General features: G+C 39.6%; 6 protein-coding genes across 7 annotated transcripts; 5 read left to right on the top strand and 1 right to left on the bottom strand.

Moving 5' to 3' along the window:
* The first annotated feature begins 555 nt into the window (after positions 1-555).
* LOC122006390 (bet1-like protein At4g14600) lies at positions 556-4,220 on the top strand. 2 transcript variants are annotated; one of them, XM_042561877.1, is made up of 4 exons: positions 556-688; positions 836-959; positions 2,763-2,819; positions 3,857-4,220. In XM_042561877.1, the coding sequence occupies exons 1-4, from the start codon at positions 645-647 to the stop codon at positions 4,013-4,015; spliced, it is 384 nt and encodes a 127-aa protein (XP_042417811.1). In that variant the 5' UTR covers positions 556-644; the 3' UTR covers positions 4,016-4,220. The 2 variants fall into 2 exon arrangements, with proteins under 2 accessions (XP_042417811.1, XP_042417810.1); XM_042561876.1 differs by lacking the exons at positions 556-688; positions 836-959 and adding an exon at positions 980-1,401.
* Positions 4,221-5,162: 942 nt separating this feature from the next.
* On the bottom strand, positions 5,163-7,709 carry LOC122006389 (protein LOW PHOTOSYNTHETIC EFFICIENCY 1, chloroplastic-like). Its single transcript, XM_042561875.1, has one exon. The coding sequence runs from the start codon at positions 7,495-7,497 to the stop codon at positions 5,449-5,451; it is 2,049 nt and encodes a 682-aa protein (XP_042417809.1). The 5' UTR covers positions 7,498-7,709; the 3' UTR covers positions 5,163-5,448.
* LOC122004569 (probable RNA 3'-terminal phosphate cyclase-like protein) lies at positions 7,682-11,188 on the top strand. The gene is made up of 6 exons (XM_042559434.1): positions 7,682-7,766; positions 7,942-8,296; positions 8,384-8,517; positions 10,000-10,178; positions 10,290-10,465; positions 10,945-11,188. Exons 1-6 carry the CDS (start codon positions 7,682-7,684, stop codon positions 11,057-11,059), a joined length of 1,044 nt encoding a protein of 347 aa, XP_042415368.1. The 3' UTR covers positions 11,060-11,188.
* A 3,804-nt stretch (positions 11,189-14,992) lies between these two features.
* On the top strand, positions 14,993-16,364 carry LOC122004568 (protein PHOSPHATE-INDUCED 1 homolog). Its single transcript, XM_042559433.1, has 2 exons — positions 14,993-15,043; positions 15,134-16,364. The coding sequence occupies exons 1-2, from the start codon at positions 14,993-14,995 to the stop codon at positions 16,190-16,192; spliced, it is 1,110 nt and encodes a 369-aa protein (XP_042415367.1). The 3' UTR covers positions 16,193-16,364.
* Positions 16,365-16,441: 77 nt separating this feature from the next.
* Positions 16,442-17,926, top strand: LOC122006385 (protein WHAT'S THIS FACTOR 1, chloroplastic-like). Its single transcript, XM_042561869.1, has one exon. It carries the CDS (start codon positions 16,575-16,577, stop codon positions 17,832-17,834), a length of 1,260 nt encoding a protein of 419 aa, XP_042417803.1. The 5' UTR covers positions 16,442-16,574; the 3' UTR covers positions 17,835-17,926.
* LOC122006386 (protein WHAT'S THIS FACTOR 1 homolog, chloroplastic-like) lies at positions 17,920-23,127 on the top strand. Its single transcript, XM_042561870.1, has 3 exons — positions 17,920-18,032; positions 19,706-21,252; positions 22,680-23,127. The coding sequence occupies exon 2, from the start codon at positions 19,786-19,788 to the stop codon at positions 21,040-21,042; it is 1,257 nt and encodes a 418-aa protein (XP_042417804.1). The 5' UTR covers positions 17,920-18,032; positions 19,706-19,785; the 3' UTR covers positions 21,043-21,252; positions 22,680-23,127.
* The last annotated feature ends 118 nt before the right edge of the window (positions 23,128-23,245 follow it).

Raw genomic sequence — 23,245 nt, 5'->3', positions numbered from 1 at the left:
AGTTTTAGTATGAACCGATCTATTGGAAATGATCTGTCGACAACCGAGAGTACTTTGTATGATCTTATTTTCAGAAGAGAAGCAATGTATGCATTGTTCTGGAATAACCTGAAACAGGCTCTTTGGTTGTCCCCTCGGGACGGGATGGTGTGATAGTTAAGACATGAAATGTTATCATATACTCATAATAAAGGAACTATCGACATTCTCATTGTCTCAAATATTGTTTCTGCCACATCTATTACTCCATTATATCGTATCAAACATTACGCATTTAATTAAAAGGAATGCCCTGAAACTTCACCAAGACTGGCAAATACTCGCACCATTTTAGAACAAGTGCTTTGATAATTAGTTAGATTATGGATCTTATGGTTATACAGTTAATTTGACTATTTAAATTAATTATTTTGATATATTCTCAGTTTATTTACGCGTGATGAAATCACTGCTTACACAAGAAAAGAAATAATGTTAAAATTAAAGGGCATTTTTTTTTGTAGTAAACTATGATATTCTAAACTGTCAGGGGTAAGATAGAAATTCGGTAAGTTACGATGAAATAATATTCTTATTTACTTGCAAACGAAGCCGTTAAATCTTTCACGCGGTCTCATCAGGGGCTTCTCCGTCGACGCGACGCCATGGCGAATCCCCTCAATCGCGCTGCAGGCCCTCTGCGATCGAGGTACTTGTTTGCTTCTTTCTCTCCTTCTTCATCGATTCATTTGTGTGATTTATTTTGTTCTTTCGAGAATTTTGCTACTTTCTAGGTTTCTGGTGTTCTTTCCTGTATTTCTCATGAAAATTTCGCTTTTTGGTGTTGGGATCTCAGGGAAGGACTGATTACTCGTCCATCCTCTTCTTCGGACGAGATTCAATTGCGGATCGACCCGATGCATGGGGATCTGGATGAGGAGATCGGTGGGCTTTACCGGAAGGTCCGACAGTTGAAAGGGGTGCGTTTTTCTTTTTCTATATTTCTTCTGTCTTTACTTCATTTTATTTGGTTCTTCTGCAATGTTTCGTATCGGAGTACAATAGTTGGATAAGGGAGAGAAGTATCGAGGAGAAAAGGATCAAAATGAGGTTTCAGTGCGAACGCAAGTCTGATACTCCATTTTATTTTAGTTAGCAAACTAGCATAATCTTCTTATGAATTAAAATTTTATTTATAAGAGAATAAAAAAAAAACAATATAGTGCCATTATCATGCCCTTGTGTGCTTTCTCTTCAAATTGTTGGTATAGTTTTGTGAAAATGCAAGTTGTATGCTGCCCAGTTTCTATTATTACTACTCTGTTGAACTGTTTCATGTATAATAGGCTCATTGAAGTATTATTTGTTGAGGAGGAGCTTTGCATGTTTAGATATAGAGGAAGCTCCAAGTGCTTTTATCAGGCAAGATTATGGAATTCTTATTTTCTAGGAGGACATTATCTTCATTGCGTGTAACCGTGGATTCTTGACTTTGTATTCATGTAGTGAAATTTCAATATTGGAAGCAAAAGAATACCCTTTCTTTATGGTTGGCCTAGTTCTTGACATCTTGTTCATGATTGATGTTGGAAAATCTGGTAAACATTTGTGGTGGTTGTAGTTTAAACTTCAAAGTTGTCCCTAACATGCTAATGTGCCGATTGGTTCAGATATTTGTTTGTACCATTAAGTAATTTGAGTTGTCAAAGAAATAATCGGATATGCATAATATGTTGCATCAGAAGTCATTCCAATAATCAACAATTCTTTCTTTTTTTCCACTGAATAAAAAAAATAGTTGCACAATTGGTATTCAATGTGAAATGCTTTCTTTGTTCTGCAACATGGATGCATTGTGCTTTGGTATGTTAGCTGAAGCATGAAGGCAGGTAGCATCTTAGGAATTCCAAGGACAACGTTGACAACTAGTAGTTAGTCTCAATCCCTTGGGATCATGAAATTTATCCCGCCATTGAACTAGTTTCTATATGGAAATCTATTTCACTAGTAATTAACAACCTAGCCTTGCAAGCTACTCATTTATGAGGTTGTTCATGCTATGAGTTCCAAAAATTAAACAGTTACAGTTGTCTTCCAAATTATTAGCATCTATAGAACTGCCACTTAGTATGAGGGCATTCCAATGCACGGTTTGTGAGAGGCTTGTAAAATTAGAAAACCTCAATAAAAAAGCTTGAATCCATTATAGAGGTGAGGTTTAAGGTTCGTAGTTCAAGAGCAGTATTGAAAACTCAAACCTTTTTTTTTTCTCTTGAAGATTGAGCTTGTAGTTAATGATAAAGTAGTGTTACATTGTGGTTTGTGATTTGTAATGTAGGGAGATATATGATTTGTAATGTAGGGCCCACAAAAAAGTTGTAAAGGGGTTTTTTCATTGTAGATAGAATAGTAGGTTTTTTTCATTTTTGATGTGGCACATTGGAGGTTACAAAAAACCTCATTTAGAGTAATTGAGGATTGTGCTTGGCCTTTACATACATACATACATACATACATACATACATTAACATATAGTAACTAAATTGTTGTCAATATCATAAACAAGATAACTGTTGTTCTTGGGCCTAATGTGCATGATCATGTAATCACTTGATGGAAGTTTGTTTCCTCTAGCAAACAATACATACAATCTGAAAATGGAGATACTCAAAGGTGATCACCATTAAGAAACCTTGTTATCGTTTTGCTCAGTTTCTTGTATTAGTTCAGTTATCTTTTTCTCTTGTTGCTACACTAATTATTCTCTTTGTAACGTGTTACAGGTAGCTCAAGAGATAGAGTCCGAAGCAAAGTTTCAGAATGATTTCATAACTCAATTGGTAATATCCATTGCCATCTTTGACTTTACATTCTTATGTGCTTCATGAATATGTTAAGTTAATGTAGAAACTTCATCTAATCTTGACTGTTGCTCAAAAGCTGTCTTTGTGCTGCAATTTTATAAAATCCATCCTTTTTTTTGCCTGCCCTTTCACTTTTATTAAGTTTCAAAGAAATTAATAAATCTGATAAGTGTATTGCAAAAGGCTATCTGGTAATGCCTAGGCATTGGAATCAGGCAAAGCCCATCTAGAGTCCCTAATCTTGTTAGATGGGCGAATAGAATCAAGGCTTCTCTATGTTTGCCCCTCACCAGAAATGTCATGTGACCAGAGGCAAATTCAACTAATTTGGAAGGATTCTTATCGAAACACTCCATAGCCACTTAGATGACAACTGGCAAATCAACTAAATTTGGAAGGATTCTATGTGACTTGAAAAGTTTCATAAAGTGGATCCTATCAGCTAGTCCACATGAATAAAAAATATCCTATCCCTCCAATCAACTAATACTTCTTGGAAAGTACCATAAAAAAGCATGTCATATTTGGACCTTACATTTCATCATAATGCAAGAGTTATATCTCATTTCTTTGATCAAATCTTACAAATAAAATTGATCTCATAGTTGGAAATTACCATCAAGATATATAGCCAAAATTAGGAACACTGCCACCTGTAAAAATGTCTATGTTACCCGCAACATCCTTGACCACACTCACAATAAAAACAACTATCTTCAAGGATTCAAACAGATTTAGCAACAGATAATAAGTGAGGAGGTTTAAGTGAATTGGCCCGCTTGCATATTTAGATTGCATGGTTATTTGACTTGCGGCTTGCTGAGTCAATCCTTATGCTGGTTTCTCATGCAATGATTTTGAAAATGAATCAATCATGGGTGTACATGTTGGGTGCATGATATTACTTTTGTACATGATTTTGTAATTAGGCTTACATAATGAGCATTATTATTATTACTATATATTGTTGACATAATTTGCATGCTTCTTATGGATCTGTGATTGTTGAACAGCAAATGACGTTAACTAAAGCCCAGGCTGGGGTAAAGAACAACATGAGAAGGATGAACAAGAGCATCATCCAGAACGGTTCAAACCATGTCTTCCATGTAATTCTGTTTGCATTGCTCTGCTTTTTCATCGTCTACTTTTGGTCGAAGATTTCCCGGTGATAAAGAGATTAGAATGCAAGAGTGTGCAAATAGATGAATCTTGTGGTTCATTATCTGTACTGGATGTTCTGGATAGAAAGCATATTTGAATCTAACAACTAAGGTAGCTCCTGTTGTGAGGATATTTGCCAATGTGCTTTGTCGTTGTAAGATTTTGGTTTATTACCTTTTCCCGTAATGCTCGAGCTCATGGGATGTTGGAAAATCATCTGTCCATATTTCCTCATCTGCCATTTGCAAAACCATCTCTTCTGCAATTGGCAACGAAAACGCTATCAAACAGGAAGATGCAGCTCTGAGGAGCTTAAAATCTCAGAGAGAAATTCTCCAAAGAATTTGCTATGGAGGATGTGTTCCTGGCATTCAAATCCGAGTGTTTGTTAATTTGCTTTGAAACTAAACTCTATAATAGTGTTTTTTTTAAAAAAACCTTAGAAAATAATTTTTAATTGATTTTACTTGAGATATTAATTTCTTAGTTGTTTTGTTACTTGTAAGTATTGAAATAGCATATTTATCATTCTAAAATTTAACATTACACACAACATTTAATATTAAAAAGTAAATACTATTAAGTTGAATTGAGTTTAATATTATTTAGATAAAATTACATATCCAAAGTATCTTTAATTAAAATTATAATTACATCCCTATATGTATTAACAAGTTTATATCAATACATTATGGTAAAGACGAATATGCTCGCCCCTAGTATCCTCGTCAGTCCGTTCCAAAGTTAACACGGACGAGGTAAATCACGAACGACTACTAACTTTTGAAATAGTGACTAACACATGAAGGAGGTATTTACCTCGACTTTGGGACTATATCAATATACGATAACATGAACAAGGGTCAAATCCCGATGAAAATAAAATTACTCTTCTATGTGATCACTCACTTTAATTTTCTAATTTATTCATTTACAATGATGTGGAGCATTTGTAGAGTATTAGGTGATGGATTTCATCTTTTCCTAAAGTCTATATTAATATGATGCGATGATGAGAGGGAAAAAAGTTACAAAATTTATCAAAAAACACATCAACTTCCTCCAAAAGAGCTTCAAGTTTACATATATCCCAAAGGAGAAAAACATTAAGCAAGGACTATTGAATTTTTTTTATACCAAGTAGAAAGAGAACAATGATAATGAATCCAGTGTGTTAGCGTTCATTGATATATTGTAACAGAACAGTAGAATAGGGTGTCAATGTTACAGAGAAATAAATGGATATACAAGTATGAAACCAATTGCATGAAATCATCGACGATATCATCTCTATTTATTTAGACACTCATTTTTTTTATCTCTTTCTCAATTCTCATCAAATGGTCTTCTCTAAGAGGGAGATCTGCAAGATCAGGAACAATTTCTGTCAACTTGGTACACCTTTGCCTTAACTGAGTGTGTAGCCCAAAGCCTCAGTCGTTCAACTCGGACGCAAGGATTGTGAGACAGCATCATAGGCTTTTGGAGAAAGCTGAAATCCCTCATCGCAAGCCCTCAAGTACATCTCATTTGCTAATCTTGGTTTGCCATTTCTTGCAAGGGCTTCCACTAGTATTTCATAAGTTGTTTCGTTTGGCTTGAGTTTGTAATCTTTCATGCGGCGAAACCACTCCAAAATAGCATTTTCCATACCGTTCTTTGCACACGCAGAAATTATCGCATTAAAAGTGATCACACTCGGTTCAATACCTACTGATCTCATTTCACTGAGAGCAAATTCAACCATCTCAGGACTACCTTTTCCAATGTAAACTGACACCAATATTGTGTATGCGTACAAATTTGGCTTGACATTCACTTTACCCATGTGCTCCCACACGCTGAGCGCTTCATCGTAAAGCCTCCCTTTTTCAAGTGCACTCAGCAGAGCTCCATAAGATACGACTGTCGGTTTCTCACCCTGCTCCACCATTCTAGCAAATATCTGTACAGCAACTGATGTTTCTGATGCTTTAGAGCATGCTACAAGGACTGCATTCCATTCTCTGCTTCCTGGTCTTAAGCCTTTCTCTTGCATCTTATTGATAAGCCTAACACCCCACTTCCACATCCCCTTTTTTCTAGCAGCAGTTAGCAGAAAGTTGAAATGAGATAGGATCAGTTCATATGATAGATTGTTTGGGTTAGGACCAATCTCCAGCAAGTCCTCGAAGACCCCAAGAGCTGCCCACCATTTTTTCGCCTTGCCCATCAGCCATATCACATGATTACATACAGATAAGCTTATGTCATTGTTCATGTCCCTTATTCTACTATAGAACTCCTTAGCCACAGTGTAATGGCTATCTCGTGTGCATGCCCACAAAAGGCGTTCAAAATCTACTCGGTTAGGTTTCAATAGTGCCTCATCCATCACAGCTAGGAGCTTAAGAATATTTGAAGCTGGATTCACATCATTTACCAGCCACTTGCGCATCACAAAATTACATACACTGATTGTGAACTTTTCAAGTTTAACAAACTCATTCTTCCATTCATCACAGTTAGTTTTGCCAATTTCACCTCTCTGATACTTGTCTCTAAACTGGGCAAAGCAAGCAACTGCACCAAACGCATCGCCCATCTTCTTGTATGACAGTAAGATGGTTGAATAAGTGACAGGCGAAGGAGATAGTCCATTGTTGTTGATATCATTTAACACATTTAGAGCATCTTGATACCTGTCTTGTTCAAGGTAAATGGACATCAGAGTATTATAAGTCACAACATTAGGAGTGATGCCTTGTGATTTCATATCCTCTATTACTTCGTCGACTTTATCAAAATCCTGAGTCAGCTTCACTGCGCTTAAGAGGCTGTTATAGATGAACAAGTTTGGAGAGACAGAACTACCAGTCTCCTTATTTTTCCACTTCAACCACTCAACAATAGCGAATGCTGAATCTAAACTCTTCTTAGCCCCTAAACCCCTGATCACGGATGAGTAAACAGGCAGAGGCAAGGTATCCAAGTTCTTGAGTTCTTTTTTGACGTCGTCTGCGGTTTTAGCATGCATTAAGCTCAATGAAATTGCATGCACATCAACCCTTTCAACCCTCCTATTTTTCTTACCATTTCCTTCAAAACCTAGTATTTCTTCTCCTTCTTTTTCACAATCAGCATCGAATGCCTTTTCCTTTTGTGCACCACTTAAAGCATCAGGATCAGCTATGCGCATGTCAACATTTTTTGCCCTTGGTTGCTCTTCCAAATGTGGCTTCCCTAGCTGTTCTTGACCTAATGCCCCAGCCAAATAGAAAGACTTTCTGGAAGGAATCGGCTTGTTGAGCTCAGAAGAAGAGGCAGATTTAGCATCGGTAACAGGCAACCAGCTCGCCCACAAAAGAGACTGTTTTCTAAATCCTCCAATACCACAAGAAATATAACATCGGCTAGAACAGAAACGACAACTACAAAGTGGATACACAAATCTCTCGACAAACTTCACTCTCCTTAGTGAACCGCAATCCAAGAAAGTCCCGCACTCCATAAAAGTTCCTGTTTTGACAAGCTGAAATGATGCAATTGTCCCCAACAATAGCAACGAAGAGAGTACCTCCTACAGGCACTCAATCGGTGACCGCCGGCGGTGAGGCAGCCTCCGGACGGCAGATCAGCAATACCAACGTCTCCAAGGGAGAGAGGACATCGCGACTGGTGAGAAAGTGAGCAGTATGATTCAGTGGAGAACACGGATAAGGAACGAAGGGAAGAAAGACGATGGATTATCTGGGGAGGCTCAGCCCAGGCACCAGCTCGGTAATTAAGCCATCACCGGCCCAGCCCAAAATGAAACTGAAATAGCCCATTTATCTTAAGGCTGAACCGGCCTCGGCTCAGCCCAACTTGGTAACCGAGTAGTCGACGCAGTCGATCCATTCTGAACCGGAACGGTTCAGGTTGAACCAGATTTAGTTAAGATTTTGGGGTTTAGTGGAAACCCCTAAACTCGCCAAGGGCCTTTCTCTTCCCTTGCATCTCGCGCCGCCGCCCACCGTCGTCGAGCACGGAGAAGTGCTCTCGCTTTCGCTCTGGGAAGGTGGGGAAGACGTCGTACATGAAAGGGAATCCGCCAGTTCCCGCAGCGGCTCCTCCTCGCGACGCTGTCAATCAACGCAATCCTCATCGAGGATATCCGCGCCGACGAGACTTCTCCAGGGCTATGGCCCTATGAGGTATCGTTGCTCCGACTCATCGAGAAGATATCCGACGACTGCACAGTCGAGATCAACGAGACATGTTCGTCCGCTGGAATTCTTCCCGGTTCGATTACTGACTTTGAATTTTAGGTCGTCGTCAATGCCAGTGATTTCTATTTTTGTTGTTGTAAGTTCGGATCGATTTCGCTGACAATTTTTGCGTTTTGGTTTGTGTAGGAACGAGACTGAGCCGGGAGTTTTGGTTGGAGGGGGAAGTATTTGGTGCATGACTGTGGCCATCGGGTACTTACTTGAGCCGTTTATCCTTCTTGCTTTGTTTGGGAAAAAATCCCTGTCTATTACGCTCAAAGGTTAGCTCGTTTCCTCACTTTTTGGTGATATTATCTAAGGGGAAATTGCAAGTAATAGCATCTTTCAACTTGCTGCTGTTGGATTAAAAGAACTATTGACAGTTTTAACTGGAACCCGAGTTTCCGCAATTAGATTGTTCACTAGTTTTTTAGCCAAAGTTCAACTGGAATCTTCTGTTCAGGAAACTAGTTGATAGTTTTTTTAGCCAAAGTTAAACTATCAAACTATCTTATTAGGTTATTTTAAATCTTTCATAGAGTGGACGTAAGATAGTTGATAGTTCTTTTACCTGCCTAGTTTAAATAAAAAATGTTTCTATTTTCATGAGAATTTATACGTCATATGGGAGGAAGTTTATGTCTCTCTACTTTAAAATAAATTTAGGAAAGGATTATTGATGCAGGAAAAAAGAATAATTTTATTATTTTTATCGAGTTTGCTATTTAGGGTATTTTTGATAATTTTTGTCTTTTATATTTTTGGATTTTGAGCGAGTGTTTCTTTCCATCCTTTGTGCCTTAGGGTTTGAAGTTTATATAAATAATTGTTTGAGTTGATGTGAGAAACTTTCTGATCAATAAGAATTTGCGGTGGTGTTGTTCGTCATCTCCTTTGTAAGGAATGACGAGTTTTACTTTTTTATTTCTTGGTATTCGTGGGAAAATCAACAGGATTTAGAAGATTGCTTCCGATATTTGTGCGCGAATCAACAAAACTGATAGCTTTTCGTTGCATCACACCTAAAAAAACCGCAACACGTTGACAACACTTCTGATGATATGACCAACCATTCGAGGGCGAATTTTTTCCACTATGGAGAGAATGATGCAAGAAAAAAAGAATAATTTTAATTTTTCTATTATTTTTATCGAGTTTGATATTTAGGGTATTTTTGATAATTTTTGTCTTTTATATTTTTAGATTCTAAGTCCGTTTAGGATATTTTGGATTTTTAGTATGTTTAGAAATTTTCCTTTATGTCAGTATTTCCTTCTTTTGTGTCTTAGGGTCTGGAGTCTATATAAATAATTGTTTGAGTTGATGTGAGAAAGTTTTTGATCAATAAAAATTTGCAGTGGTGCTGTTTCTTCTCAAACGTCAAGTTTAATTGCTTATCTTTTTGCATTATGTAGAATAACACTGTTTAGAAAATCACTTCCGGTATTCGTGCACGAATCAATATAATCGCTAGTTTTTTGCTGCGTCAATTATGACATGTGTATTATGCGGAAAACACATGTACATATTGATGACTGATACTTCATATTTCCACAAAAAGAGACTAAAGTCTCTGAATGCTTACTCATAATTAATGGTTCTAATTATTTCATTTGCTTAGTTCCATTGTCAACCATGACCCCCCCAAAAAAAAAAATCAGTTGCTATGACTACCTATATTGTTTTTAGTTATGACTGACATTGCTTGTGACTTATTTTGTGAAAACATGTCATAATCATCTTTTTTTTCTCAAAAAAAAAAGGAATTACAAATGATTCTAATGATCATTCCGTTGATACGTTCCGTACAACAACACTGCATATGCTCAAGCGGTTCGGCATTCCATCAGAAGGTTTGGAGTTGAAAATTGTGAATTGGGGAGCTCTTCCCCTTGGTGGTGAGATTTTTCTTGGCGTTCCAACTGCCCCAAACACCTTAACAGTGAGTCTTGATAAATACATAATCTACGTATCTGTAAATCTTGTCTGTTTACAAATACATAATCTATAAATTCATGTCTGCTTGTTTATTTAAATAAACTAAAACATTCAGGCATCCCATTGGGTTGATGAAGGAATGGTCCAGAGCATTAGAGGAGTGACATTCTCCACACGAGTATCCCCTCAAATTGGGAGTCGAATGATATATGCAGCTCGTGGAGTTTTTAATCACTTCATGCCGGATGTTCATATTTTTACTGACTATAGATCAGGTCCATCTGGTGGGAGGTATACTTTTTTTTCTTCCTTGGACCTTGAGTAACCCTTTATTTGCCTAAATATATGATATCATGCATGTGATTCTAGAATATTTGTCAAGTTAAAAAGAAGATTATTTATAGTCCATGTCCATTTGCTTAGTTATAATATCCAGGTTTGGCTTGATTATTTGTAGTTGGGACACAAGATTCACTGTTAAATCAATTAGACTCACTTGCAACAACAATTGGCTTGATGGCACCCAATATTGATACTCTGTGCTCACTAAATCATGTTGGTGTTGTCTGGCTTACGCCCTCAACTGACCCCTTAATCTTGGTCACCCCAAGTGAATCTTACGGAACTTGTTCCAAATAGTTTGCTGGAGCTTGGATGTTTAACCATGAACAATCTAGATGGCTCTTTTTTTTTTTTTTTTGGTCTTTTCTATATTCATGCGGATGCCTATTGTTTTGTAGTTTAATTCTGCTGCATAATCCACCTTGCAGATCACCAGTTTATGGTGTATCACTTGTTGTGGAAACTACTACTGGCTTCTTAAATTCTCCAGATATTGCAATAAGCCATCCTAAACATGAGGAAATGAATATTGATCCTGTCTGAAAGCTGTGGAGATGGCGCGCTGGGCAGGTGGTTCTGATGATGACTTGGAGAAGACTTCGTTAGAGAGAGACATGACACTTGACGCTCCTTTCGGCTCCATTCTGCGCACACTTGAAAGAGCTAACAAAATGTTAAGGCAAAAATCAGGGAAGGGGTCCCTGACATAGACCTTCTGACGTTTAAATGAGTAGATGACTAAACGAAAAGTGGAGAAGAGCTACAATAAAATTGAGTAAGCGTAGTACAGAATAATGTTGTGCAGTAGTCTATCAAAACATACCTCCTCCGTGGAGAGAACTCTCCTTTTTATATCGCCTCCCATAACTTTGTAATAATGAGGTAACAAGGAATATTCAGTGTTAGAAGATGTCAGATAATGAAAGGTATACAGTCTAGAATTTGTACAATTATTTTTCGAGAAATCTTCTGTTACACGTATATGAACAATCTCGTGTAACCTCCGCAATAATGATAGAAGTTGTATAGTTATCTTCGTAAGAAGGTTCTATTGAATGCATATGTGGTAACCAAAGCATATTATCTGACGAATAATTGTTATTTTGACAATTTGTTGTGATTCCCTAACAATATTGCCTCTTGAAATATAGTCTAGCCGGATACTTAGATGGGGTATTCCGATTGTCTCTATGTCGGATCAGATTTATAATGAAAATTTCCTTATGCTCGGAGTTGAATTATATAAGTCCGATCGAACATAAATTCAGTCGGCAATATGCTCGTAGGTTCATGCTGAAGATCTGATAAGTAATGAGGAACCAAGTCTTGCAGGTCCGGTCAGTTATAGGACAGATCGACCGTATGTCGAGAGACTGATTATTAGATAACAAGATGCTCAGACTCTTAAGTATGACTGACCTTGTGACGGTCTGATTTATATTGAAGGTTGTATTGCACTGTAGGACTAAATCTGTAAGCTGAAAGTAATATTGTAGAAGTGGAGAACTGAATCCTATATGCTCAATCGACTTCGGGGTCGTTAGGATTTAGTCTGTATATGTCACGTCTCGAGGGAGTCTTTGGCCGATAAATAAGCAACATCTTTTCCCTTATGACAACATATGAAACCTGGATATATGGCCACAAGGTAATACAAGATAATATCTACAGGTCACACGGCTGAAAACAAACACAATCACGTAAAATAAGAAACTAGACTGCGTACCGGTACGACTTACCTCAACAAATACATAACAGACAAAAGGACACCACAAGTTCAGAAATCCACACACAAGTTATACAATACATAAACTAGTTCGAAAAGCTAAAATACGAGTAAGAAAAACAACAAAAACAAAAACTCTTGATGCGACGTGAGACTGACATCCAAGACCTGTGAGTGACACGACATGTCATCTACCTACTAACATGGAAACAAAAGGGAAAGTAAGGGGTAGTGAGTATAACATACTCGATAGATACAAGAAGATATTACATGACAATAATATAAGGAGAGCAAAGATGTACAGTCTCAAGAAAATACTTACATCAAAAGTTAAGTGTGCCACTATAATCGTCTACTTATTATAGTATAACCAATAATAATAATCTTCCACTAACCTGCTCAACTAGATGTGACCAATAAATTGGGAGTACATACGGTACATCGCAATCTGCACGAACAAATACATGATCGACATATAGCAAGTATATAACAAGCATTGACTGACTTTACCACTGATGATTCCATGCCGTCAGGGTAAACAAATAGTCACTGTCTACAGGCGAACTTGTTATCACGAATGATCTTGTGGGCAGACAGGTAAGTAAATAGTCACTATCTGTGGCCGAACTCGCTACCACGAATGGTCTTGTGGGCAGACAAGGTATATATGTAGCTATCTAGTTACGGATTACACGCGAACTCGCTACCATGAATGTCGCGTGGGTAGTCATATGTATCATGATCACTGATGACTCTCTTAACCACAAATGGGAGACAATGATTGATAAGCTATAACGACGATTACTGACGACTCTCTCAACCACGAATGAAAGACGATGATCGACAGGATATAACATTGTAGGTCTAATCTCACTAGCATTTAGGCATAAGCCTAAATAACAATTAAAGTTTACTAGGATACTCGATATCCTACAATACCGTATGATCATACTAATACCCAAGTATGAATAAATATCAAGCTGGTAACTTAGTTCAATATTCTACAGTTATGCTATAGTATAATATCGCTAGCATAATGATATGAGTATAAATGGTCATAAATAGCATAGATAACAATGAGACTACATGGATATCAAAATAGATCAACATATAAGATCAAGAAATAAAAGATTAAACTCAAGAAGTAAGAACAAATAGAGTCAAGGTAAATATAGCAACTATCTAAATATAGATTATACACTAAAGTTAAAGTAGTAAAGGAACAAGACAGGAAGTACCCGTTTCTATTTGGAGGCCATGTTGAAACTATGCTCTCGTTAAAGTGCTCGTCTTGTATCCATATCCTGCATAGCAGGGTACTTATTATAGCTAACTTCGAATATAAGTCAAATAACTAAACTAATTAGGTAATCATCTTTTAATTCTATTTAACGATTCATCACTTCCTTCAAACTAGGAATATTTCCTAATGAAGTTATTCAACCTAATTAATTAACCATTCATTTTAATATGCTTCAATTATCTAACAAGATATGAACTAGCAATCCAACTAATGAAGTCAACTAAATAATGAATCCATACTTCCAGTTTCTCTTATCAATTTATTCGATCAGATATCAACTATTAATCCACTTACTAATAAATCAACTCATCATGAATCCAATATACCTGATAACTTAATTAATTACCTAATTAATACTTCCACCAATTAGTCATAGAGTTTAACCAAATAAGAATCTATCGAGAAAGGTTGTATAAGCTGTGGGGAATATGCATTTAGGATCACCAACTTTTTTATATGTTCCACAGTTCTTAATTCCTCTTCCGTTAACTATCATCCTTACTAGTTAAATTGTTAGTTGATTCAATCGTGGAAGCTGTCGTTTGATTTTTCTTCATACCTTTTGTTGATATATGTGCGATTTCACTGTGCCAGCTTGAGCGGTGAAGCGCATTAGATATGTATCAACTTTGTGTTTATCAATTCATGTTCGTGCACCGGTTGATGTCAATCAAACTCGAGCAAATTAATATTGCATGAAAATCATATCATAAATTAGCTCGCGGATCACACTCTGTATCAATTATTGGGTCATGTAATTTGATTCTCAAAATCAGGATAAAAATGCTCCTTGTATTATATTAATATAGCAATGCTACAGTCTGGTAGCCGTAGCATCAAACTCACATTAAGTAGCCAGCTATAATGCACAATCCACCGTCCCATGTCTATCGACACCAATGCAGGTGCCGCCTACACCAGACACGCCGCTGTCTTCCTCGCGTGTCCCGTTCCAATGAACTACTTCTGAACCTGCGTGGCAGCTTCACTACCCTCCAACTCAAACCCCAAAATATTTTCGTTTGATGGATGCAGCGAGGCATTGAACGCATGATACGGGACAAAAATTTGAGTGCACATCCCTTCACTCGATATGATCTCGGATGCCTTTGCTATACAGGGGAGGAATACAGAACAGAGATAAATGAGTATTAGTATGAAGGCGACATTTATCTCGGCATTCGAACCGACGAAGTTATATATTTTATCAAAAGTAATAAAGATGGTGAAGTGGATAAGAACGAGAGGAGTCGTACTCGTTGATGGTGCATGATTCTTCTCCTTAGAGACTCTGTTAGACGCTCTGTTCTTCTCGCCTTCTCCCGCACTCCAATCCATGGCCTCCGATTCCACCTGCTTCATTTTCTCCCAGGAATTGACCTCCCGTCGCCTTCGCCTGCCCCGCTCTTGATCATTACCAGCATGCAGAAACGACGACGGATTCTTAATGGCGACAGCGAAAGCGGTAGGGGCAGCCTCAGCTGTATCTTTCACAAACGTTTATGTCACAAGAATTATTGGCATCCACCCGATCGAAGAAGGCTGTTCCTGACCATGGTCGCTTTTGCCGACGCTATCCACGGCGTAGCTCGGTCAACCTAGTGCTGTGGTGCATGGGCAGGGGACTCGTCTTTATTGCCTCTCGCCTTCCTCTCTCTTTCCTTCTACCGCTATAAATCTCGCCACGCTTGTACTTTGTGCTCATCCACTCAGAAAACAGAGTTCTATGGCTTCTTCTATTACTACAGCGCTTTCACTGTGCTCCGCTTTGCTTCTTTGCTTTCTGTTGCTTCCTGCTCTGTTTCTGGGCTGTGATGGACAGCCGCTCGCCATGACCTACCACAGGGGAGTTATGCTCACTGGGCAAATCCCCGTCAATCTCGTCTTCTATGGCAAGTTCACCGCTTCCCAAAGAGCGGTCCTCTCCGACTTCGTCGCCTCCCTCTCGCCGCTCCCCGGTCAGAAGGACAGCGTCGAACCGTCGGTGGGCACCTGGTGGAGCGCACTCCGCATGTACTACGCCGCCGCCTCCAAGACGCCTCCGCCTCGACTCGCCCTCGGTCGGCAGATTGTCGACGAGGCCTACTCTCTCGGAAAATCCCTCCGCGACGCTGACCTCGCCGCCCTGGCCGCCCGCGGTGGCGCCGCACTGAGCGTGGTGCTCACGGCCGCGGATGTCGCCGTGGAGCGGTTCTGCATGAGCCGGTGCGGGTCCCACACGTCATCCGCCTCCGGGAGAGGTCGGATCGTGTACATATGGGTGGGAGACTCGTCGGCGCAGTGCCCCGGACAGTGCGCGTGGCCGTTTCACCAGCCGTTGTATGGCCCGCAGACGCCGCCGCTGGTGGCGCCCAACGGCGACGTCGGGACCGACGGGATGGTAATCAACCTGGCGAGCATGTTGGCCGGCGCTGCCACCAACCCGTTCGGCGACGGCTTCTACCAGGGGCCGAGGGAGGCGCCGCTGGAGGCGGCGACGGCGTGCACCGGCGTCTACGCGAAGGGAGCGTACCCAGGCTACCCAGGAAACCTGCTGGTGGACCCGGCCACGGGGGCAAGCTTCAACGCGCATGGGGCCCGCGGGAGGAAATACCTCGTCCCGGCCTTGTTTGACCCGTCGTCGTCCACATGCTCTACTTTGGTGTAGTCTTGTTTTTTTTTGGTCTTGTGTGGCATGAAAAATATAGATTATAGAAAATAGATAAATGTTTAAGTCAGTAAGAAAAAGCTAAAATGTGAGTATAAATATAAATGAAACTTGTGAATATTGAATATGTTTTTATTAAATTATGAAATAAACGGTAGAAATTGTTTTCTTATTTTCGTTTTATTACTTCGAATTTTCTAAATCACCATTTATTTCCATCGTCGATTTAAATTAATATAAATTAAAGGAGTTCTCTTTTGAAAATTCGTTACTGGACTATAACGCGACCAGTGGACGCGGCCCGTTCCGGTTCCGATAGATATTGAAGCCCTTCGTTTATGAGCGGATCATTTTGGCGGTCGAATCGGCGATCGCGGAGGATATGGCGGCGGCGCTTCTCCTCTCCGGCACCAGAAGGATTCACGCTGTTATGGCGCCCTGGAATCCTCTCGCTAATCTTTCTCTCTCAAATGGATCCTTCTCCTCCGTCCCCGACGACAGAGTTTCTACAGCTTCGGCCGCCTCGCTTTTCCCCTTCCTCAGTTGTCGTCGCCGGAAGAGGATTCGAAACAAGGTGCAGAGCCCCCGTGCCGCCCGTACCCAGAAAGACGGCAGTCGTCCTCTCCCCGAGTTCGAAGCGATCGTCCTTCGCGACTCCTTCCTCCGCTTCATAACCCGCACAAAGTGCTACCTTTCTCATCTGCCTGACCATCGCATCGCCCTCGCCGAAGCCGGCAAGCTCCATCGAGAGCTAGGGTTTCCTCGAGGTCGCAAAGTCTCCCTCTTCGCCGCCCAACACCCTCTGCTCCTCCATCTGACCCGCCTCCCGCCTGACTCCAAACCCTACCTCGCCTTCACTCCGCTCATGGACTCCCTCCTCGACGAGGAGCTCAAACTCATGGATGACATGGAGGCGGCTCGTGTCACCACTGTACGCAAGCTCCTCATGCTATCGGTTGGCCGCCGCATTCCTCTGGCCAAACTCCATCATTGTCGCCTCCTCTTCGGCCTCCCTGATGACTTTCGCGACCGCGTCTCCAAGTATCCGGAGTACTTCCGGGTCGTCGCCGATCCAACCGATGGACGCCATGTTCTCGAGCTCGTTGAATGGGACCCGGCCCTCGCCGTCAGTGCCCTCGAGAAGGACTTCGTTCCTGACGCAGCCCGGGTTCGGAGGTCATTTAAATTCCCCATACGCCGTGGAAAGGCGTTGCCTTTGGAGGAGGACGACGAGAAGAGATTAGATTCTCTAACTACTCTTCCTTTGGTGTCGCCTTATTCTGACGGTTCAGCATTGCAGCCATGGACATTGGAGGCCGAGAAGTATCGAGTCGGTGTTATTCATGAATTTTTGAGCCTGACGTTGGAGAAGAGAGCTTGGATCCATCACATTGTTGAGTTCAAGGAGGAATTCAATCTCACGAAGCATACTTACCAGATGCTGCTGAAGCAATCCCGAGCATTTTATCTCGCTGGCACCGAGATGAATTGGGCCGTGTTCCTAAGGGATGCTTATAGGAAAGATGGAACTTTGATTGAGAAGGATCCACAAATCTTGTTCAATGAAAAATTGCAGAGTTATGCTTTGGCAGATTCAGAATCCAGGATTAGAAGGTTGAAGGAAGAATTGCTCACAGATTGAGGAGCAGGAAAGAGAAGTTTTCTTAACATTATCAGTTTTGGTTCTGAAGCATTCATTTATTGACAATGAATCATGGAATGATAGCAAAGTTTGTGATGATAGTGAGGATAGCAAGGTTGGTTCAGTTTCCAGCAATAGCAACCTTGTATAGGATGCTGTGGGGGAATGCTAATTTGGTCTTGTTCTTGAAACACAAAGGTATGGACTCATCATTGATCATGAACATCCGTGCTAGTGTTGTGTTTTACTCTTCATTTCTGGGGCATCAATCATATGCTCTTGACCAATAAAAGATGACCAAAGAGCACATTTCTGGTGCATCGATCATATGTTCTTGGATGAATATTTAAAAACTGTACTGTGATTGCCGCAACCTATAATTTCACTGGGTATACATCATACAGTTCCTAAAATGGCGACCCTAAGTTTCTCGATATGTGACTACTTTGTCGTCCATACATATTTTTTATTTGGATAATATCATATTCGTATATTCCATGACTGTTCATTATCATGATACTTATTTCTTAATTTGTCTGATTGCATCCTTCAAAATGACACTGGTTCAGTATCATGAAACTGTAACTGCATAGTGTTGCTGCACAATGACACTGGTTCAATATCATGAAACTAGTACTGCTTAATATTCCTGATTGCATCCTTCAAAATGACACAGGTTGAATATCATAAACTAGTACTGCTCAATGACACTGTTTTTTTTTATCATGAAACTGTTTATTCTTAATTATCCCGATTGCATCCTTCAAAATGACACTCTCTCTTTATCATGAAACTGTCATATCTTAATCTTCCTGATTGCATTTTTTGAAATGACGCTGGTTCTTTATCATCAAACTGTTATTTCTTATTGTTGTCGATTGCATCCTTCAAAATGACACTGGCTCGTTATCATGAAACTGTAATTTATTAATCTTACTGACTGCGTACTTCAAAATGACACTGATCGCATCCCGCATTCTCCTGTTTCGTCGAGTTTATTCTTTGTTCAGAAAGTGAATTCTGATCACGGTCAGAGTCTGAGTTGGATGAGATTGTATCTGCAAAAATCTTGGCCTAGAATCTCCCTTGTCATGCATATTATCGACACTAACACTCATATTTCTTGAAAAACTTGTTTAAACTGTCATAAATTTGTCTTTCTTGTCACCATGCCATGTATAATCTATTTGAATATGCCATTCCAGTCTGCTAAACGATCAAAATGAAAAACGTGTTTTCGCCTTTTTTTTCAGATGCACTGATCAATCTGGAGAGATGACAAGTCACTGTATTTCTGATTTTGTATGTTCAACATATTCATCAATACTGATCTCAAGTTTGTTTCCAGGTTTATATTCATGAATGCCTCCTGTGTGAGAAATGAGATGATCACCATAAAGTGACTTGAGTGACGTTCATCAAGAGATGTGCTGGTGAAATTCGTCTGTTTGCCAAATTTTTGGAGATAAACGAAGACATCCAAGTCTGGATGTTAGAAAATATAATTGCATGCTTATTTAATGAAACTATGAAGAAAAAAAAAAATATGAACCATGCAATTCTACTCCTACTTAATTAATTTATGTTGTACAATGAAACTCCCATTTAAATATAATTAAAATTGAAACCTGTTGCTGGGAATTTATTTTTGTTGTCGAATTGCTTTTCTTTTTCTTTTTTCCAATCACCTCGACGTCATTAATCATTTTTTGGGCAAATTTTTTAAGGGTGCTTTACTAATTTTAAAACTTTATTGATCATTCTGGAAATACAGTAGTAAATTATAGGGAGGTATTTGAAATTATTTCCCTAAATATTGCTGTAAATTAAAGAAATTCGATTTTAATTAATCGAATTCTCTTGGGCTACAGCATGACTTCGAAGCGGCCCATCCCGATCGCCGTTGAAGCCCTTCATTTAAACGGCGATCGAATCGGCGATCGCGGAGGCCATGGCGGCGGCGCTTCTTCTCTCCGGTACCAGAAGGCTTCATGCTGTTCTAGTGCGTTGGAATCCTTTCGTTAATCTTCCTCTCTCAAATGGATCCTTCTCCTCCCTCCCCGACGGCAGAATTTCCACAGCTACCGCCGCCTCGGCTTTCCCCTTCCTCAATTGCCGTCGCCGGAAGAAGCTTCGAAAGAAGATGAAGAGCCCCCGTGTCGCCCCCATACAGAAGGATGCCGGTCTCATCATCCCTGCCTTAGAATCGATCGTCCTTCGCGACTCCTTCCTCCGCTTCATAACCCGCACAAAGTGCTACCTTTCTCGGCTGCCATGCCATCGCATCCCCCTCGCCGACGCCGATAAGCTCTATCGCGAGCTAGGGTTTTCTCGAGGTCGCAAAGTCTCCCGCTTTGCTGCCAAACACCCTCTCCTCCTCCACATGCCCCGCCTCCCGCCTGACTCCAAACCCTACCTCGCCTTCACGCCGCTCATGGATTCCCTCCTCGACGAGGAGCGCAAAATCATGGATGATATGGAGGCCGCTCGTGTCACCACTGTACGCAAGCTCCTCATGCTATCGGCTGGCCGCCGCATTCCTCTGGATAAACTCCATCTCTGTCGCCTCCTCTTCGGCCTCCCCTATGACTTTCGCGATCGCATCCGCAAGTATCCAGAGTACTTCCGGGTCGCCGTTGATCCGAGCGATGGACGCAATGTTCTCGAGCTCGTTGAATGGGACCCGGTTCTCGCCGTCAGTGCCCTCGAGAGGGACTTCGTTCCTGACGAAGCCAGGGTTCGTAGGACATTTAAATTCCCCATCCGCCATGGAAAGGCGTTACCTTTGGAGGAGGAGGACAAGTGGATGCTAGATTCTGTTACCACTCTTCCTTTGGTGTCGCCTTATTCTGATGGTTCAGCATTGCAGCCATGGACAGTGGAGGCCGAGAAGTATCAAGTTGGTGTGATTCATGAATTTTTGAGCCTGACGTTGGAGAAGAGGGCTTGGATCCATCATATTGTTGAATTCAAGGAGGAGTTCAACCTCACCAAGCTTATTTACCATATGTTACTGAAGCAATCTCGAGCATTTTATCTTGCTGGCACCGAGATGAATTGGGCTGTGTTTCTAAAGGATGCATATAGGAAGGATGGGACTTTGATTGAGAAGGATCCACAAGTCTTGTTCAATGAAAAGTTGCAGAGTTATGCCTTACCAGATTCAGAATACAGAGAGCAGAAGGTTGAACAAAGAATTGCCCGCTGATTGAGGATAAGGAAAAACAAGCTTTCTTAACATTATCAGTTTTCAGTTTTGTTTCTGAAACATTCATTTATTGACAATGAATCATGGAATGATAGCAAAGTTTGTGATGATAGTGAGGATAGCAAGGTTGGTTCAGTTTGCTGCAATAGCAACCTTGTATAGGATGCTGTAGGGGAATGCTAGCTTGGCTTTGTTCTTGGAACGACAAAGGTATGGACTCGTGATCATGAACTTATCTGTTCTAGTATTGTATTTTACTCTTCATTTCTGGTGCATCAATCCTAAATTGTTAATCAAATAAAAGATTACTAAAGAGCACTTTGCTGGTTGATAAAGACGCATGGCTAGATATAACTTAAATTCTGATGTGAAAATTGGAATTCAGATCTATGTTTATTATTGTGCATTGCTAAAACTTATTAGATCAAATGCACATAACTTGGTTAAGCACTTGTGCATTGTTCAAAATATTAAAATCGTGGTATTTTTTTTATATTATTATTATTATTATTATTATTATTATTATTATATAATGGAAACAAATCTCAGAATAGTCTAGAACTCTAGAGTTAAAATGCGAACGATATAGAACCTCCTTATGTGAACTATTAGCGAAAGCAATATCCTTCCCATAATTATGTATCCAAAATCATCCTAAAGTTGGTTCATTTATTTTCAAGATTGTGCAGATGTTAACTAGACACACTACGCTCAAATTCATTTCTTTGAAGCTGAACTATGCCACTGAGCAATGATAGTGGTGCTGCAAATTGCATCTAAGATTATCAAGATTAAGATTACTTATGAACACTTAATATTAGTAAGACATTTATAGAATTGTGATAAGACACTTAAATTTATTTATATTTGACACTGTATCATCAAGTATAATTGAAATTAATTGTATCATATTATACATTAAAATGATATATACTTACTGTGTTGTATTTTTGTGCTGTAAGGAGTGACTATGGATGACTAGCACATGAACTAAAGATGATTATTTCATTTTCAAATAAGTCCTCTTTAAGATAAACAAAAATATGTTATCTAAAAAAATGTTTCACTTTTTTGTGAATTGAAGGAAATTTTAGTCCAGATGTGATGTATGGATTGCTTACTTCCATCATGGTGATTTTGTTGGGAATTTATGACTCATGACAAACTACTGATTGTTAGGTGTGTTGGATGAATGTTTAAAAGCTACGGCACCATGATTGCCCTGACCTAGAATTTCACTTGGTAAAACATCATATAGTTCGTTCTTATAATGGCAACCGTGTGTTTCCCAACATGCTACTTTTTTGTTGACCGTAACAATTTTTTTTTTAGTTGGATACCATCAGATGGCTATATTATTATATAGCATCTGTTCATTATCATGAACTGTTATTTCTTAATCTTCCTGATTGCATCCTACAAAATGACACTGGTTCGTGTATAATTCACTGTTCTAATTGTCTTATCAACGAGGTCAGAGTTTGCAGTTGGATATTCAACTGTGCAAAAAAAAAATCTAAAACTGCTGATACCTGTTCTCCTTTCTTTGCATCATGTCATGTATAATGTATTTGAATATGCCATTTCATTCTATCAAAAGCTCAAAATGAATAATGTCCATTCGTTCGTCCTTTCAGAAGCACTGATCAATCTCCAAAGCTCGAGTGGTGATAAACAACCTTCCACAGATGATGAGACTGTATATCTGAATTTGTATGTTAAACTTGTTCATCAGTACTGATCTCAAGTGTGTTTTGAGATGTCTCTTCCTGAAAGCCTGTGAAACGCTCAACTATTCATCGAATCTTGTGACGATCAACTTAAAGGTCATCAAGAGATGAAGAAATGATCAAGAGACGTGGTCAAATTCGGGAGATAAAACGAAGCTATCCATGTCTGGATGTTAGATAGTAGAATCACATGCTTATTTAATGACAATTTAGACGTATAGAATGAACAAGGTTCACTATGATGTATACTGTTAGATTCAGGGATTAGGTAAGTCAAGTATAATTCTTTTCTTTTTTTTAATAATCCGTGTTTAGGCCTTAACGAATCTTGAAGGAGATATAATTCTTTTCTAAACTCAATTAAGGTGGTGTGATTTATTATTATCTTTACAAAGCACACTCAATTAAACAAGATTAATTTATCTAAATCTCATGATTAATTACGATTCACAATCCCAGAGCACCTAGCGCCG

Source organism: Zingiber officinale, chromosome 7B, assembly GCF_018446385.1.
Source record: "Zingiber officinale cultivar Zhangliang chromosome 7B, Zo_v1.1, whole genome shotgun sequence".
In the NCBI taxonomy this organism is placed as follows: Eukaryota; Viridiplantae; Streptophyta; class Magnoliopsida; order Zingiberales; family Zingiberaceae; genus Zingiber; species Zingiber officinale.
The sequence above is the reverse complement of the archived record's forward strand: the minus strand, read 5'-3'. Positions and strand labels throughout refer to the sequence as shown.